Source organism: Rhinolophus sinicus, chromosome 3 (genome assembly GCF_057876585.1).
Source record: "Rhinolophus sinicus isolate RSI-liver-muscle chromosome 3, RSI-T2T, whole genome shotgun sequence".
Taxonomy (NCBI): domain Eukaryota; kingdom Metazoa; phylum Chordata; class Mammalia; order Chiroptera; family Rhinolophidae; genus Rhinolophus; species Rhinolophus sinicus.
In genome coordinates, this window is record NC_142503.1 from 11,288,684 (window position 1) to 11,307,986 (window position 19,303).

The window sequence follows — 19,303 nt, forward strand, 5'->3', positions numbered from 1 at the left end:
AAAAACGCATTAGAGCTGACGGTCTGGCTAGGTCTATTTTTGGGGAAACAGGGCACCTGACTCTGAAGACTAATAACAGGCTGTGTCCAGAATCCTAGAAATCCAAATCAAGTGACTGACATCCTGACCAGGTTCAACCTGCCTGCCCACCTCCACACAGGACCTCATTTCCCTAACTTGCAAGGGCACCTCCAATTAAAAGGCTCTAAGAGCTGCAACTGTGTGGTCCAGTATAAACTGAATAGTCCAAGCCTTGCGGGAACTGATGTAATGAAGTCAATGAATCAAATATACAGGCCAATGTTTCAGAGTTAATACCGAAACAAACCAACAAAGAAGAAGCTGAAAAGAAAAGGAGCCAGGCCAGCTTTCCAGCTGCCCTTTCTCAAGCCACCATTAACATATTAAAGATGCTTTATGTTTGGCTCTAATAATTTTGTGGGATTTATTTATTCGGGTCAGCAAAATGTGCCTTAGTCCTATACTTATGGATTGTAATAACCTTAAACTGTCCCACTGAAAACAATAACAAGGTATGCTTGAAAGATTTCATATTTAAACCCTTGTCCTTGGTTTATCGGCTCAAAGCCGAAAAATCAGTGATCCAAATTTGCTTTGCATATTCAAACTTCTTTTCTTGTATATCTAAAGAGACTTTAAAAAGCTTCACTAAACAGTCTCTACAACATTTGTTTGCTAGTTCACTATGCTAAACCAGCAGAGGAGGGGGGAGATGCTACAGGGTTTTTCACAGGGACACTTTTCTCTCATTTCATAAAGGCAAACTTTGAGCCTATCACAGTATAAGTCCAAAGCTAAACAGTATTCCCTCTTAAGTGAAATACTGACAAATGAAGCATCTGGCACACATTAATGGGTGGTTTTACCCTTTCACAGTGGCTGAAACTAGGACAACCATTCATTTGAGAAAGTGGATAGCACAGAGCAATTACGTAATCCTGCAAGACAGACACTGATGGTAAGGGCGCCCAGCCCCAACCCCCACCCCAATGAAAAATTTCTAATACTGCTTAAGAGGAAAGGAAACAATAATGTTTAACTTAATGACTCAATATATCTGTTAAATGTTATGCAATTTTCTTTTCACCATGTATTCAATAGTAAAGCAAGATTCAAAGCCATACAAGCGCTATAATAAAAATTAAATTGTACATAGATGTCACTTTTACTGAGAGCAAAAGAAAAATAAGGATAAAAACCAACAAATAACCAGTACTGACACCTTAACTCAGTGATTTTCAACAAAGGGCAATTTTGTCCCCTGGGGCATGTTTGGTCATGTCTGGATATTGGGGACGCCTGTTACTGGCATCAGGCTGCTACACATCCTACAAGGCACAGGACGCGCTCCACAGCCAAGAATCGTCCCGTCCAAAATGACATTGATGCCACAGCTGAGACACTCTGTGACCTAATCAATAAGAAAATGGTCAAATAAGGAGGACGGAGGGGAAAATGTGAAATTTAACTATGGAGACATTTGCATTTGAAATGCTGGTCAGGTGATGTAGACCAGCACAAAAGGAGAAACTTGAGAGAACTAGAAATAAACTAGGTTACAGAATTAGACTATGAGGCCAAAGCTTAGAGGCGGCGTTGGGGCTGGAAGAAGACAGTGGAATGGTACTCACCTAGGCTGGGAGCGGAAGAAGTGAGCATTCCTTTAGGAAGGGAACAGGTGAGGAGGTGAGGGAAGGCCCTAAGGCCATGCCTCCATCCAGGGAACCAGTCAAGAGCAGGAGAGGGAGGGAGAGAAGCTGGGCAGAGAGGTGCAGGAAGGAGGCGGGGACTGGTTGTGTCACAGGCCTGGAGGAGGGGTGTGTGTATCAGGAGGCCCCGCAGAGAAAACTGTACCTGGAAGCTTTCAGCATAAGAGTCAAGGGCAGTTTTGATGGCATAGCATCACTTTTTAGAAATGTTTAGCAGTGAAAAGAAGACTGCCCAAAGGAGAGGCTTATTCACTCCCATCCCCCCCCATATATTATATTGTATTAAAACATTTAGCTATACTTAATACAAAGAGCGTGTAAGCAAGGAGATGGAATCCTGGTAGAAGGAACTCTTGACAGCACAAGAGAGAAAAATTTGATGGAATATGGTCCCAGGTAGGCAAGAAAAAGTTACATCAAGCAGACAGAATGAGATTCTCTCAGAAAGGCTGAGAAAATTTAAACTCCCAGCAGCAGAATACATTAATGGTGGTTTCTTCAAATATTCACAGACCCCGGGACGTCCTATTAAAAAGCAACACAAAACCAAACAACTCATTCAGTCTTCACAATGGCAAAGTTATCCCACTAATTCAAGTTTTGTTTCTTTGATTATACATTGAAGTTGTCAGGTTATTTTCCATCTGTATTTCACCATTTGGAAATTTCTCATCCGTGTGCTTCACTCATTTTCCTACTAACACATTGGTTATTTTCTTATTGATTTGCAAAGGCTCTTTATTTATTCAGGTTATAAATTCACTGTTACACATGTTGCCAAAAATGTTTCCTGTCTGTTGTTGGTCTCAATGAAAAGCAGTTTGGCCATCTGTATATGTAGACATCAAAGTCGTAACAATGCACGCTCTGATTTAGCAAGTAAACTTCTGAGAATTCACCTTAACAGTCTTGAACGTGCAGATATTTATACACATGGAAAATATAGAAGCACTATTCACAACAACACATAAAATAATCCAATAATAGAAATTTGACTTAACGCGTAATTACTGGCAGAATTCTACTGTCATGAAAAAAAGCACAGAAACATCTGAGGATAAAGTTTAAAAAAAGTTCAGTTACAAAAAAAAAAAAAAGTTAAGTTACAAAAATTAAGATAGACTATGACCCAAATTTAAAGAGGGGAAAAAGCACATATACAACACAATGTAAATAGGATTATCTCTGGGTGGTGAAATTATGGCTAATTGTAATTTTAAGGTTTTTGATATTTTGCCTGTTTTCCAAATATTTTATAATCAATAAGTACTGCCTTTTGATTCAGGAGGGATGGAGGCAAAACCCAGTCTAGCAGTGGTGTTTTTAGTATTGTCACTATTTGTTGTAGTAGTATTTTTGAGTATCAGGGAAACAGCTGGCCAGAGGAAGGAACAGGGGAACTCCCGCAGGGTCACAGGCCAACACAGTGAAATGCTGAGCAGAGGGGAGGGCCGGGGAGGGCCTTCTCCGAGGCTGTGAGAAGACCCAGGGAGGGTTGCACTCTAAGCCCCAGCATAGTTCCACACTCTACCCTGGTTGTACCCTCTGGTCTCTAATCTCAAACCCCAGCCCTTTGTCCCAGAGTCATCGAGGGGAACCACAGCTTTTGGAATCCGACCTTTGTAAAGCTGCTGGGTGAGCAGTGGTGAGTTCTAGAATAAAATCACAGAGAAACCGCACCTTAAGGGGTCAAGAGGGCTGCCTGTGAAAATGCTAATGGGGGGGCCACTTATACTAGAGAACAAGTCGCAATATGTGAAAGACCGCCCAATTGGGCTTGAATTCTAATCAGGCACCATTCACAAGTCCCAGGGGCAGCCAAAGGGAAAAGGCACAGCCGGAGGGTGGGCTGCAGCGAGGAGGTCACGGCGCTCATCACGGCGGGCACAGGGGAGCAGGTTCACCCCATTTTGCCAGTTGGCACCTCCCAAGTGGGAAGCACGCAGCACAGGCGGAAGTGGTGTCCCTAACTGCCGTTTCCTTGACCGTGCTCTTTAACATGCGAAGGTTCTCACCAGAGAGAGTGGATTTATTCCATTGCTCAAGCCTTCTTGCAAATAGCAATGGGATTAGGGAACTGCGGATTCGATAAACACAGAAATGCGAGAAAACAGAGGCAGAACTATGTGCTATTTTCTCCTAGATGACTTCCGCTCTGCCTTTCTCTTACGGTAATTAATTTTATGTCAGATTGATCACCCTCAAGATTTTAAAAACCGATGGTAAAAATAAAGCATTCTAACTAACTTTTTCCTTGGCACTAGGACTAGCCTCAGCGAAAGCCGATTTAGCAAGGGGGAAACACATTATTATTCATTTCTTTTAAAACGTAACTCAATTTAATATGAAAGACCACCTTCACATTTAAAACAGTTACTCCCTTAAAAGGCACTTTTAGCAACTGAATAGAAAGTGAACACATTCATTTGTCTGGGAGAGGAAGAGATTAGCATTTCAGTCTCCCTTTATTGTGTTCTTTCTTTTCTTGGGGCATCCACTTTGGGGAATAAAAGAATCCCAACGAAATGTGCCTTATCAGGTTTCTCCAGGCCAATTACAAAATTCCAGCGCGTGTGAGCTTGTGTGAAACAAGCACATAATATTCAACAGGTGACCACTCAGCTCCAGTAACTTCCCCTTACTTGTGCAGAAACCAGTTTATAATACAATTTAAACAGAGATGGTTATTCTAAAGATTTCTTTAAAGCGTCATATAAAGCACAAGGCAAGGAAAAGCTGCATGACTAGAGTGTATCAACTTTTAAAAAGAAATTGTTTGGAATAACAAATTCAAACAAAAGAAACCACCACTCACGATGTCCTCTGCAATCTAACACTCAAAATGCTTTTTCCTAGAAGAGGTGAATTCCCTCTCAAAAACATTGCATGATCAATGCCTTGTCTGGTAAGTGCGTTATGGCCTTCATTTCTATAAAGCATTAGTAGTTCAAACTTGTAGTACATGCAATCAAAACCAGCACTTACCCTTAGAAACTAAACACTTCTGGTGCTCACAGAGACCGCAAAACCTGTTCCCTCTGGGATTTAAAACATTCCTCTGCAAAATTTTACACTACCACGATCATTGCAAGGTACACATAACTTTAAAGCAGTGTAAATAAGAGAAAAACCCCTACCTTGGGTTTCTTGTCCCCCCTTCAGTTTTTGTCCAGTGCAAATGGCTGCATCTTTAGCAGTCTGGACTAGGAGCACCTAAACCCACAGATACAAAAACGGGCTTTCTTCGGCTGGCTGCTGTTCCCAGTCTTTTATGTGTTGTCCTGGGCTCTGCTTGCTTAATTCATTCCTGATTCTACTGAAAGGAAGCCCAGCCTGGCGAGGCCCGCGGGATAGCAGCTGAAGATACTTTCGACTTGAGAGCAAAACAACCGCCTCCCATGAACCAACAAATGTGCAAAGACATTTGAAAGCCCAAAGACTCTTGATTTGAAAAGAGGACTTATTATTATTTAAAAAATAACATAAAAAATGCCCGGGACAAAACCAAGCAAGTTGTGACCTCGAAAGTCTACCCTGAGAACACTCTTCAATTGAGCAGAGCTTCATTTATGGCTATTTATCCTGGTCTTTACATACCGCTACTGAGCAGTTGCCATGACAACTTGGTAAACAGGATTCAAGGGACTACTCAGGGGTTTAGTGGCATTGTTTTCTTTAAGGAGAAGAATGGTAGCTTTAATGCTTCCTTTACTAAAATTTCCTGAAACGGTACAGCTGCCGTTTTACAGGTTGTCAGATACATACATGGGATGTTCTCAAAAGTCAAAGGCCTACGGTTGTTGCCAGTTACAGGAGCACAGGCGACATGAATGGCGGACAGAAAGGCAGGAGAATTATGGGAGGTTAGGGAATGCCAAGGGGGCATTTTCTAGGAAGTAAATAGAGGAAATGGGACCATTTCAAAAGGCTGTCAGACTAACTGAATGGAGGGAGGGGTCAAAGGGGCTGGTAATCCACATATTCCTAACGCATATGCCCTCCCCACTTTTTCGGGTAAGTCTCTTCTAGGAAGTTGGACAGTTATTACTCACTTTTTATTGTGTGCACTAAAGCTTCATTCTCAATGTTTCCTCTTTGGCCAGGCAATCAGAAACTATCCTATTCTTATAAAAATATTACTTGAAAAAAGTATTCATCGCACTGTGAACAGAGTATAAACATTGTGCATTTGACAGGTGATGGTGTGCATTTCTCAAAACCCAAAGAACCATTCGACACAGGGAAGCTGAATGTTACCTTTGTGCTTTAATACTGATTCATTAATTAAAACAAATGAACCACACGGATGCAAGATGTTAATAATAGGGGAAAGAGAGTGAGTGAGCGTGTGTGTGTCTGTGTGTGCGTGCTAAAGGGGAGAGTAATACAGGAACTCTGTATTATACGCTCAGATTTTCTGTAAACTTAAAAATGTTCTCAAAAATACAGTATTTATTTTTTTAAATTGAAATAAAAATGTTCATGTCATATGTCAAGGATTAAAGGAACTTTTTTTAAAAGAAGCTAATTACAACAATCTGTCAAACGTATGTGATTTAAAAACTAAACCCAAAGAGGAATAGATCTGGCAATGGTCTTAGAAAGATTTTCCTGTGATTCAGCTTAAATTGAGGGTTAAACCTGTGAGGCTGAAGTGAGCTGTAAGACTGTGGAGCATATTCTCCACATTCAAACATAGAACGCGAGTATGAATTATTTCACACCGTCAAGTGCAGCTGCTGCATGTCCACGTCACATCACTGAATCCGTACACCACTCTGCTAAGCAGACACTGCCATTATATACACTTGAGAGACAAGGAAAACAATCCCAAGGCCACCCAACTGCTTAGTGACAAGAGGCCGGACAGAAACTCAGGCGCACACCTTTGATCTATTTCTATCTCATCCCACTGCTTCATGGGCCCCTGCACCTGTGCGGCTCTGCGGGGGCCCTTTCCACACTCACAGGAGCACAGTGCATCGTAACCTGCTAGACCCAGGGCACCTCCGCACACTCCGTGTGCCTTGGCGGGTATGGAGCAGAGCCACCTATGTCCTCAGTCTGGAGCACAAGTGAATGACCTAGTGATCAGTTTTGGCAAGTAACCCCGACAGTGCGTGGAGGGACAGGGCCTGGGGGCAGGGGGGCGCCATGGGGAAACAGTTGCAGAAGAAGGAACAGAAAAATACCCAAGTCACAGTACTAAGGCCAGCAAGGCTCTACAAAACCTTTGCACCAGCAAGAGCCTGAGATACTGTACCGTCACGTGCTGAGGTCTGCAGGGAAAATAGGAGAGAAGCTATGCTCAGGAGACCGTTTATTAGAGCAGGGCAAGGTACACTTATGAAGAGCTTAAAAATATCTGACACCCTCTTAGGAATGAATATGTATCTGACATTGCACTCTACTCTTCTGACATTTCACTTTACTCTCACATGACCAGATGAAAATCAGTGAAGGTAAGATGCAGAAATGCAGATTTCTCCTTCCGTACCAGAAAGACCTTTCCGTAAATAGTAAGGGCTTAAAAAAAAAAAAAAAAATCCGGAGGGTGGAGGGGAATTTAAAAAAAAATCACAACAGGCTGCCTTTAGGTATAAGAGTCAATTCCCTGTGCCTGGTGGTTATTTAGGAGGAGGCCGCTTCTTCTGTGTCATATTTAAAGAGGATAAACAGATCATATCTCATCAATTCTTAATGCAGGTATGTTCCCAGCTTGACCTGCCCAAACGCATCTATGACTCGCTGACATCCCATCAGCCATCCTGACGCATGTACTTTTCAACACCTGCATGTGTGTGAACTTGGTCACAGCCTTTCATTCCATCTTAGCAAAGTCTAGGCACTTTTGGAATTATTCGCACTGAATCCAGCCCTCCTTTAAATGTAGTCAAAATATTACATTACAAATTCATCTGTGAAACTGGAAAGTTATTTTATCTGCAGAAAGGCCTGGAAACAGAGTGGCAAAGTGTAAACTGTGTTATTAGTCAAACAAATATTTGCGGTGGTGGAAAGACCTCTGTGGGGGTTCAGAACTAGCCACCCCATGATGTGCCTCAGGGGTGTGCGGATTCCTTTGAGCTGAAGGCAGTCTTAGCTTTAGGCTCAAGAGAAACTTCTGTCCCTCCCTTTACCTATCTAGCAGAACTTGAATTAGAGGCCTTGCCCATAGAGATTAGTAGAGATAACTTCTTCAGACCTATCTATAGAGCAGGGCCAACTTCTATTTACTAAACCTCTGCTCTTCTTACCATCCTTCAAGAACCCTTCAAAGCCCCCCAGGCACTTTACCTCATCCTGAGCTCAGGACAACTCAGGTACCGCAACCCCCTTTCTATCTCAGAACCTCTCACACATGTGGAGTCTCTGACTCTCTCATCCATGTGGGGTTCCCGTGAGCACGAGATTAAATTTGATTTTCTCTTGTCAATCTGCCTCCTGTTGATTTGATCATTTGGCCAGCCAAAAGAACCCGAGAAGAGAAAGGGAAATTTCCCCCCTGTCCTGCACCTCCCTTTCCTACTTTTTGCAAAGCCACAACCAGGAGCTGAGCAGTAAGACAGCATCCTGCCCTCATCCAGCAGGCAGAGCTTTTGCTTCCACAGTGATATGTAAATAATCATGCATTTTACAATCATGGAAGTCTCAGATTCAGTAAAATACGGTAATAGACAATGCTTGAAACGAATGATGTAAACTTCCAGAAAGTTCAATCAAAATGCTAAAATCCAGTGTTTAACCTTTCAGTTTAAACCCTCGTTGTTTGACAGGTTCACACATCCAGACTTTTCTGCCCCATCATGGCAGATAACAAATGCCCTGGGGGACCCCCATTTAGATATCTGAAGGAGTATGAAACGGGCCCCAACTTGAAGAAGTGTTTGTGAATGAGCCTCTGGTGCTGTGCTTGGCTGTTCCAAAAGGGCCTTGAATCCTAGGCGGGGCTACATCCGAGAAGGGGCCAGCTGCGAGAGGGGGACAGGGAGAAGCACCGTGTTAACACAGAAAGACTGGCTCATGTTAAGGACATCACCTAATACTGACCTATTGGAATATCCCCAGCATAACTTCCAACGACACAGATGATGAGATAACCCAGCAGCGAAAAACATGTGAAAAATAAAATAAATTAACGAGAATGGCGCCTGTGGCAATAAGAACTAAAGACAGCACATGAGAGTTTATCTTCGGCAAACTTACACACTCATATATCATGAGCATCTCTCCAACATCCTTTTATGAACAAATTCAGCCCAACATTTACTGAGCACACAACAGCCTGGCCACTGAGCCACACGGCAGGTGCGAAGATGCACCAGGCACAGCCTGCAAAGCAGTGCTGGTCCAGGCCTTCTATATTTATGGAATAGATTATGCAGATAAAAGGATAAAGGTAGAGAAACCAAAGCCTGAAAAGAAATGTAAAAGGTTGCTGGAATAAAGTTCAGTAGGGCTAATGAGATGTAAGACGAATACAAAGAGAGAGAAAACAATACAGGAAGGATAAAACTGGACAACCATTCAAGGTAGTTAAAGTGCCACATTATCACCAGAACTTTTTGGTCTCTGTTTAAGATAAAAAAATAAAAATAAAAATAAAAACCTACAAAAACAGCAGCAGGCAGCCCCTGGATCACACTTATGTTAAAGTGAGAAATACAAATCCTGGGAATTAAATGTGCACGATTCATTACTTCAGTCATCAAATCATAATGTCTCTGGAAACAAAAGGCTCATGTTTCCATAAGGCCCACACAGTGGTCTCACTTCATGTGTGGTCGCGGGCCGTCTAGGGTGGTGTCCAAATAAGCGACCTGGTCTGACATAAACAGTGGCATGAAAGAGAGGGATACAGGTCATGGGGATTCATTGATGGGCAAAGCATCGGCATCCTCTGAAGTTTCCGTGTGAGATGGCAGATGCGTCCTCCTGTCTCGCAGGAACAGTGTTTCAAGACAAGGACCACGCTTATGCCTCCAGCTTTGTTCTCCTGCTTGATAGTCCATTTTCCAGCAAATATGACTGCAGTCCACTCTCACAGCCTCACAGTTTCCCTCTTCTGCGTTCTAGTGTCCCGCCTCCGTCTCCTCTCTTCCCCTCCTTTCTTAAATAAACTTCACTCCACACAGCCCCCTCTGCTGGAAGCCTTCCTCCACCAGCCCCCAGACCGGGGGCAGTGCCAGGCAACTCAAGTCCTGCCTTTGTGGAGAAGACCTGACAGAATCTTTGAGGATACGTCAGGTTACAAATCTGGAGGTGGCGTTGCTGGAATCAAGGCTGTTTCCTTCTAGAACGTGAGTGCCGTTCAGAAGGAACAGTGCGAGCCAGCCAGTGCAGCTCCAAGCGACAGCCCTGATTGCTTCTGCGGGAAATGGGCCCTGCCTCATTGGGGAGCCACAGACAACCACTTCTCACGCTGGGAAGGTTTCCCTGATATTTATCCGTCTGTTCCCTTCTTGAATTCTGTCCAGCACGTCCTCTGGGTTTTTTTTGAGGGATGCTAATGACAGTCTTTTCAGACTGGAACTTTTTTGTTAAAGTGACAGGCAAGGAGGGAAGGGAGACCTCATAGGCTGTGGAACAGCCTTGCGGAGACATTCGGAGGCGGCAGAGGAGGTTTCCTTTCAGACAGAAACCTCCTGGGCTTGGTTAGGACACTTTGGACCAGAAATTACTGTTGCCTAAGCCAATAGGAGAGAGAAAACGCTAACAGGCCACATCACCAACTAAAAATTGTCTAATGGAGACGTCTGCCCTTGGTAAACTGACAATTCTAAGCCGAGTGGAGGATTACAGCCTCGAGTGCCATCTAAGGAGCTGCATCAAGAGGTGTGCTTTTCGCATTCGCCTCATCACTTAGAGCCAGGAGGACTTCCGAATGACGCCAGCAAAGTATCTTTTATGAAAACCACCCAAGATTAGCTAGCTCCAAGTTGTCTACAACAAAGAACCGAGTCCACACGTCACTCTAGTTGTTCCAGCATTTCAGTAATATGGTCCCTGCTTGTATCTGCTTTTCAAAGCAAAACACAAAAACCCCAAATAACAAAAACACCGTAACCCTCCCTCCAAGGATTTCTAGATGCCTGAGGCGCAAGTGGCCATTCTGTCACTCACTCACCCAGGAGGGGAAGCAGCCTGTCCTACAAGCCTGGGGCCCACGAGCCATGTGCGCATGCACACTCACCGCGGGGCCAGGTCGGCGTCTTGGGGGTGCTGGATCTGCTCCTAACAGCACAAAGGCAGCCACGGCACTTTTGCTAAGGCCAGGTCTCTAGGCCACAGGCCTTACAGCCACTGTTCTTATTTATCCCTTTCTGGTCACAGAATTGCCAGAAGAGAAAAAAAAACCTGTCGAGTCTGCCAAGACCAATGATCTATGTTCCTGAATAATGCACAGACACCTACATATCCATATATTTGAATACATGCCTCAAGCTCCCCTGATGTACTACTGACTTGAGAAGGGAAGGAGGTGACGGCAGTCGGCCTCGTCCTTCCACACTGGAAATATACATTCCCCATCTCTGAGCTGAAAGAAAGCAAGATTTTCCCTGTGAGATTTCCAGAAGCATCTACCTTTGGACAAAACAATATTCATAAGGAACTCTAAATGAGGGTTGTTTACATACATATTATATAACACAGTCACCAGCAACACGCCAGTGTGTTCAGTGGAAGACTAAGTGGGTCATAGTTTAAGATCTCCATATTCTAATCAGCATCTTCATACTTAAAATCACATCTACCTCTTAAGGTCTCAGACAAGTCAGGTCTTGTGTCTGTGCCTTTATTAGTTGGGTATCTTTCAAATGCTACAGAGACATTTCAAAGTCTTTGCAGCCCATCTCTCGGTATGAATTAGTGTCTGCCCCAGGTCGGGAGAGGAAAAGTGCTCTGAGCCAACACAAATGGAAACACGAGGTTGGGCTGCATCAGTTTTAAAATGCAAAACCCAAGGCAATTGGGCACAATCAAATCTCAGCAAGGACAAGAGAACATCAAAAGGAGAGTAACTTCTTTATTATTCAGGCTACTAAAAAGAGTTTTCAATTCAAGCCAGTCTAATATCAAAAGCTATTACAGTTTGAAGGAGAAAAACCAAACTCCACTCCATCTGAGAAAGAAAATAAAAACACGTGGGGCCGGGTTTTTCAAATTAAAATTTCTGTCCTTGTAACAGTGCTGGCACAGCAGGTTCCCTCCCCCATGTCATTGAATCTTTGATGGCAATGGCTGGAACACTGTATGATTATGTGATATACAGCTGAGAAAGAGAAACAGCTCCCATTTAAACTACGGCTCACCAAAAGCTGTAAATCCATCCCAGTATGCAAGGCCTTAAGTTGGGGAAAAACATGCATGTTTGGGATGAAATATGGTGTTATTATCTCTGTGGTAAAAAGAGAAAAGAAACACTGACAGAAGTGAGACAGCTCCTGTGACTGTAGATCCAAACGCAAAGCCCATTTCTACTGCCTTGTAAATACTGCCCATTGGGGTTATAAAATGGAATATAAACCAGCTGACATGGTATATGGTTATGTCTTAACTATTAATTTCCCACATTATGTCAAAAAAAACTATGCATTGTTTACGTTGCCATATTTTTGTGATAACCTAAAACACTGTAATATCAATTTCAAAAATGGAAAGACGAGTTACTTTTTAACTACCAAAACAGATGCACATTAAATGAAGCCATCACAGACCTCCTATACGAGACCAGACTCGGCCACTTTGTGCCGTACAAGCGCCAAACTGTCACCATCACGCCTCACAGCAAGGTAACAAACTGAACAGCTTGTTCTTCATTAAAGAGAATGTTCAGCTGTGCTTTCCTAGAAGACCGAGAATTCAATATTGTGGTTCTCATAAATAAACATCTTTAAACTATAAATCAGGAATCACTGCCATATTACGTCAAAGACAATCAGCAATCAATATGAAAAGACCTAGCCTCAGCCAAGATATCAGAATATAACACAAGTCTCACGGGAAACAGTTCAGGTCATATTCCTTATTTTAGCCCTTGTGAGGATGACATCTAGTTTTTCAACACGAGGGGCCCTTGACATGTCTGCCTTGTGGGTGCTTTCCTCTCTTCAGGGGGGGTTACTAAGAGCTGATCTTTGCCAATCAAGATAATTTCCACTTTTCTAACAACACTATAAGGCAAGTTGCCCATTTTAGTCTTGGACTCAGCAGCTGACTATATATCTAATATCAAGTTTTCTTTGTTTAGATAGCTTTTCCTTTTAAAACTCACACTGTTTCTGATCAGGACGTGGTATTAACAAAGCTAACATCCTGGAGCCTAGACTTGAAAGCTCATGATGACCAGCTTCCAGGAGTTTTCAAATTAGTTATGACCACCACATCCAAGTTCATAAAATTCAGCACTACCACCGAGAACACAGACTCATCACGTTTAACAAAAGAAGCAAAAGAAAACAAACAAAATACCAACCACAAAAAATACACCAACAATTTCTTTGAAAATGGAAGCTTGCCCAAGAATTTCACACCAAGTGCTTAAAAAAAAAGTGAAGGCTTCATAGTGTTAACTTTTCAACTGGATTTCTTTAAAGCGTAAGGGTATCATTCAAAAGCCAACAAACAGGCCCAAAGAGACAAAGGGAATGTTTCCATTTAGTAACGTTAAGTTATAATAACGCCATATACACTGCCAACCCATCTAAAATGAAAGGACGTTGGAGAAACCAAATCTGTGAGTAACCACCCAGGAGGCGGTCTCCTGAAAGACGTGGTCTCAGCTAGAACTGTCCTCAATCTTACCTTCTGCATGTTTGGCTTGACACAGCGAACAAAGAAAGGATTAGAGGAGCTTAGCGTTGCCATTAAGGAATGCAGGGAGTCCTATTAGAAAGAAAAAAGGATATGTTGATTTAGTCTCTTAGTATGTCATTCTTTAAATTTCTCAGCACCCTAGGCACTTATCAGAAATAATAATAAAAAAAAATATAAATCATAGCAATGATAAGTTTTCATTTTTAATGATGTCATTCTAATATAAAATAAAGCAAAGATACTACAATTCATTGTCACTGAAATTATTTCACAATACAGTATACAGAACTCATCTGTCATTGCCTTGAAACAGCACCGCTAAGAAAAACAAAAACACAACAACAGAACAATAACGACAAAAACATTCTGTTAACCAGCAAAAAACAACCCTAGGATATTTCAATGTTTCATATAGAAAACCTGAGAAGTAAGCACTTTCCCATTGGCATTCTTCCTCCTAATTCATTATTTCCATCAAAATGACAGTCTACACCAATACTTCACAGGTCTTTGAGCCACAGTCTCTCATTCTCACCTTCAAATCACCAGGCAGATCAATCTTCCGTAATACTGCTTTTTCTTTTTTTATTGTGAAGAATTTTTAACATTTACCAAAGCAGCCAGCATGTAATGACTACTCAGCTTCAGCTCATGGCTCATCTTATTTCATCTGATCCCTGTCTCAGTACATACTTTTCTTTTCCCCATCCCGTGTAGAAAAGAAAAATCCCAGACATCATATTATTTCATCCCTCAATATTTCAATATGTATTATTAAAGGATAATCACTTTAAAACATATATAGGTGACCATATCCGTATCATCACCCTGAAAAGATTTAACCTCAATTCCTTCATGTTAATATTAAAAAGTGCAACTGTCTCAAGTTGCATATTAAAACACGCAACTGTCACAAATGTCCTAATTTTTAAGTGCTTTGTTCTTTGAAATCAGAATGGAAATAAGGTTCACATTTTGTAGTTGGTTGATACATCTTTGAAGTTTCTTTTAATCGATTGGTTTCCCCTCCTCCATCTGTCTCTTTTTTTCTTCTTATAATTTTGCTGAAGAAACTGGGTGGTCTACATCACTACATTGACTAGTTACTTCTCTGCTTAGAAAGCCTTAGGTTTTTTTCACAGATGACAAAATGTCCTGGCCCTTCAGCTTCATATGGCCCTGGTACCAAGTGGACTTCACACCAGGCGTCTGGTCAGCGAGCCCCCATCTACTCACACCTTCCAGGGCTAGGCCTCAGATTCCTGTCTCACTTCCTTCTCTTGCCCTCGTCTCTACCAGGAAGGTCCACCCACTCTTTTCCATTTCCTTGGTTCCTAGTCCACTTTAATTCCCAAGTACGTACAAAGCCTTCCGAGACAACCCCAGACAGTACTGCCCTAAGAAAAAGAAAACTGCACTGGAAGATTAAGAGCATACATAGGTTTTAGAACCAGACAGACCCAGGTTTAATTCAAATCCTAGCTTCAGTCTTCGGAGGGACTCAATGGGTTTCCGTTTTCTAAACCTCAGTTACCTCATCTATAAAATGGGGACAACAGCATGTACTTATACGATTATGGGAGGAATCAATAAGATACCGTATATAAAGCCATTAGTCCAATGAGGGGCACATAGTAAGTTTCTAACAAATGGTAGCGATTATTCTCACATCCCATCGGGGCCAAACCTGCCCTTCATGTAATCACCTTACCCAGCCACACAGCACAACAGACCTCACACAGACCCCCGCCCAATGTATCCACCTGTGAGTAAATGATACATCGAGAGCACATTTACTGAGTGTCTGTTGACTCATTTCCCTTCAGATTAGGATTAAGTTAGGGAAATGGGCATCACGTTCTCCTCGAAACTACATAAAATCCTTCCACCTTTAAAATGAAAATGACAATGTTCCTGATTTTCTCTGAATTCTGAACATTTGGACAAGGCAACTGACATTGACCTAATGTAAATATGCATTTGGTCATTATTGCTAGTTGCGATACTGTAAACATACGTAGGAAAAATACAAAAACCCAGACATGGGAAGAAATATACTCTATTGTCACGTGATCATCTAAATATAAATCAGAGTGATCCCACATGGCCCAACAGTCCTTCTTAAGAAGAACTGCTACTTCCTAAGCTTAGCCTAAGTAGTGATTTATCATTAACAAGAAAAGACCTACATGTTTTCATCTGACTCAGAAAAAAAGTATATTTTATCTAATGCAGTCTGTTTTAAAAGGACGATATAAATGGAAAACAAAAACAAAACACTCTCATAGACCTAGCTCATGTCCCTAATTCCTATTTTCAAGTTTTAAGTCACGGTGACGACCGACCCCTCAAAGCCAGCAGCGCAGACTGACTAACCTTGAACTGGGAGCTGACCGTGGGCCGCCGATGTTTGCTTCCACATTTCAAGGTATCCTGGTTATTGCGGCTGGAAACGTGTTCAAAGAGGTCATAGATGAAGTCGAATCTGTGAGAGCAGAGAGCAGAGGGCGATGAGGGCACACACCCAGTTATTAGGTGCTGGATTACTGTAATTATAATGCGTTTTCCCACTGACAGTAACACACCGAGCCCTGGAAGAGCTAAGACAGCTTCCAAACATCTTAAGCCAACCATTGCCAAAGAGCTTTAGGCATTGAAAACAAAAAAAAATGTGGTTGCCTTCAAAGCACTAGAGACTTGCAGAAGTGACGAGGGATGAAAGTGACCCAGGGACAAGCCGCTTAGGAGTGCCATGCTTTCCCGAGCACCACCCAAGCTACCGCGGCCCTGATCTCCCTGCCTGTGGAAGGGAGCTATTTGCTTTGCACAGCTCAGTGTTGCAAAATCCAACCAGTTAACAGATGGAAAGGAGCTAACTCTGGAGTGAGAGGCACTGGGGTTCAAATCCTGCCTCCCCCAGTTCCTGGCTGCATGATTCGGGCGGGACGCTTGTCTTCATCGGGAAAATGGGGCCGTTTTTTACTTTATCTCGTAATCCTGGGGTGAGGATGAAATGAGAAAACGTAGGCAACAAGATGAGCATGGTGCCTGGTACATCGGAGAGGCTGATGTTGGTGGCTGCTCCCATTCCTAACAAGTTCTATAGAATTCGTTGCCACTCCTAGTAAAACGAAAGGCTTCTCAATAACTTCTCTTTGTCTTCCTTGCAGGGAAGAGGTTATGTGCTGTCAAGTTGGGGGTGGGGGTGGGGTGTCGGAGGTTTCATTGAGACCAGGAAAGGTGGGGACAACTTCTGGGCATCCACACCTCCCAGCAGGGTCAGTACTTCCCCTGTCACTTCTCCCTTTGCCCCAGCCCTTTTGCAGTTTTGTTCTAGGGTGCTATTTCACGCTCACTCTTTGAAGTCTGCCAACAGTGCTTTGAGCACTTTGTACAAAAGCTTTGGTTCCATTAAAATGTCACAGATGTCAGAGGTGAAAGAGCAGAGTGAGCAAACAGCGCAAGCCCCTCAGCCTGCAGAGAGAAACCTGGGGCTGAAACAGAAAGTTCTTTACTGCAATCACAAAACCACTTTACATTATGACAGAAGCGCCTGTGATCTTTTCACTACAACAAAATGCTTCTGTTTAACATCAAGATTGCTTTTATTTCAATGTATCTAGTACCTAAGAAACTGCTCTGCTACATAACATGCTATGGTGTTTTTAAAACACTGCCACTTTTACAGTTCTGGAAACTCATCTAAACATAAAAACAACTGGCGATGTTATAAATAGGGGATCTTCAGATAAGAGAGTTAAAACACATTTAAAGATCTACCACTTCCAATTCTGAGCTTCTAAGCTGCCCCTTTACATGGGTTCCCTTCTCTGCAGTTCACAACTATCTAAATGACAGGGTGGCCACCTGGCACTGACTTTCCTAAAAGTATTATGCTTTTTAATAATTGTGCTACTTTCCTTCCTTAGATATTACAAATTTGTTTCTGTTATAGATTCACTCTGGGTCTCACACAGGTATTGAAAGCTCTAACACAGGGTTCTTTCCCCCCCTTTTCTCTGTCACAAAGCCTCTTGGTTTAATATATACAAATAGCGAAACTAATCAACTATTGATTTAATGGTGGGAATTTACAATTCATGGACAAATGAATGTGCAATATTTATAATTTTAGCTGAATTAATACCTGTTTATTTTTCTTGACATCCTTCCCACTAATGAGAGACACAGGGGTTCTATAAACCCAAGGCTGAAATCAATTTGACACATAGTTCTAAGCTTGTGGTGAAGAACATACATCACAGTGGGTAAGATTTAGGTTCCTGGGCCAAGCAGACCAGATCAAAACCAGTTGTGGGATCTTGGGCAAGTCACTTAACTGCTCCAAGTCTCGGCTTCCTCATCCACGTAGCAGGATTAAGAATCGTTTCTAACGCATGGATTTGCTGTTCTTCTGGTACCTTACAAACTGGAAGTCACCACTACTAGCATTATTTTATAACTCTTGGTCATCGTATTGGTGACATGTGGCCCAGGGAATAAGGTAGTAAATCAAGTTGTTTCCATATTAGTGTTTTCTATGTTTGTGAATTAAAAGCATCTGCGCAGACAGTACTCGGCTTGCTGAAGATACCTCGGGCAGGAGAGCGACATACCGGCTTTCTCTCAGCAAGTTCAGAAGGTCGTCTCTGAAGGTGTCTCTGTTCTTCTCCAAGATGCCTCGGACATCATATTGCACCTGGTTTTAAAAAAAGAAATGAGAGAAGGTAGAATTGATCGAAAGCATCATTTCAGGTCACCAGCATCTCCTTTAAAAGCTAGCCCCAGGATGTCATGTCAATAGTTTTATGATTGCCTTCTGAAATGACTATTTATCTAAATACCAAATGGGCCAAGATCAACAAGAACCTTAATTAAGCACTTACCTCTCCAGCGTAGTGTTTCACTCCAAAATTGTTGACGGCAACTCTGGGCTTCACGTAAAAGTGGTTATTCTAATTAAAAAACAAAAAAAAACACATACAAACGCCTCGTTTCACTTACGGATTTCCATCGATTTCCAGAGAAAACTAACTACAATGGTGAAAACAATTTTGAAACCCACCACGTATCAGAGGTTTACAGTACACAGCATGTGATGTACTTCATCAAACCACGGAACTCTTGTCTGTGTCATTACAACAGGCTAAAAATGTTAAGTGCTATCCTCATAAACTAAACATGAGTATATTCTGACAAGGAACCCAAATCTATCCCTTTGGTTTATTTTAATTTAGTTCTAGCAATCAGGGAAGAGCTCCACTGGGTTGAGAAAACAAAATTTTAACGTGGGAGTCATAGTGGGGCCAGCAGCCCTGAACTATCTCGTGTGTAATCTCAATGCACAGATTTGCTATTCAGACACAATTAAGAATTGGCAGGTCTCGACATACAGCGTGTTGATTGTGTAACTTCTCCAGTAAGGTGCTGTCTGTGGCTTGAGGAAAATGGCTTTCTTCATTGATAAGGGCTAGGAGACCGAGTTTCTAGAAGAGAGAAAAAAGGTTGCATGAATTTAAAGCTGAATGTGTCCCTCAACATATTTGAGAACTCCTTTCCCCTCACCTCTCTATCAAATAAGTGGTTAAAAAAGACAAGGCACAGTAATTTCTTAGATTGAAATAATTTAGAGCAATACTATGAGGGAATCCAGTAAATTTAAATTCCACATAAATATTTTTTTAAAAAATTGAACCTACTGCAATTTTTTGGACAAAACTTTTATAATTGGCCCATCTACTCTTGGTACTGGCCAG

At 42.2% G+C, this 19,303-nt stretch overlaps 1 protein-coding gene across 3 annotated transcripts in view; it reads right to left on the reverse strand.

Moving 5' to 3' along the window:
* Nucleotides 1–19,303, reverse strand: part of MYO10 (myosin X) — a 202,110-nt gene that overhangs the window by 56,744 nt on the left and 126,063 nt on the right. Inside the window, exons 14-18 of one of the 3 annotated variants that reach the window (XM_074329057.2) lie at nucleotides 18,941–19,033; nucleotides 18,434–18,502; nucleotides 18,164–18,246; nucleotides 15,924–16,032; nucleotides 13,536–13,616 (exon numbers count right to left, since the gene is read on the reverse strand). In XM_074329057.2, the coding sequence (XP_074185158.1) occupies nucleotides 13,536–13,616; nucleotides 15,924–16,032; nucleotides 18,164–18,246; nucleotides 18,434–18,502; nucleotides 18,941–19,033 (435 nt within the window). Of the gene's footprint in view, nucleotides 1–1,652; nucleotides 1,783–4,867; nucleotides 5,004–13,535; nucleotides 13,617–15,923; nucleotides 16,033–18,163; nucleotides 18,247–18,433; nucleotides 18,503–18,940; nucleotides 19,034–19,303 lie in introns of those variants that run through there. The other 2 variants (XM_088796447.1, XM_088796446.1) reach the window with 2 other exon arrangements.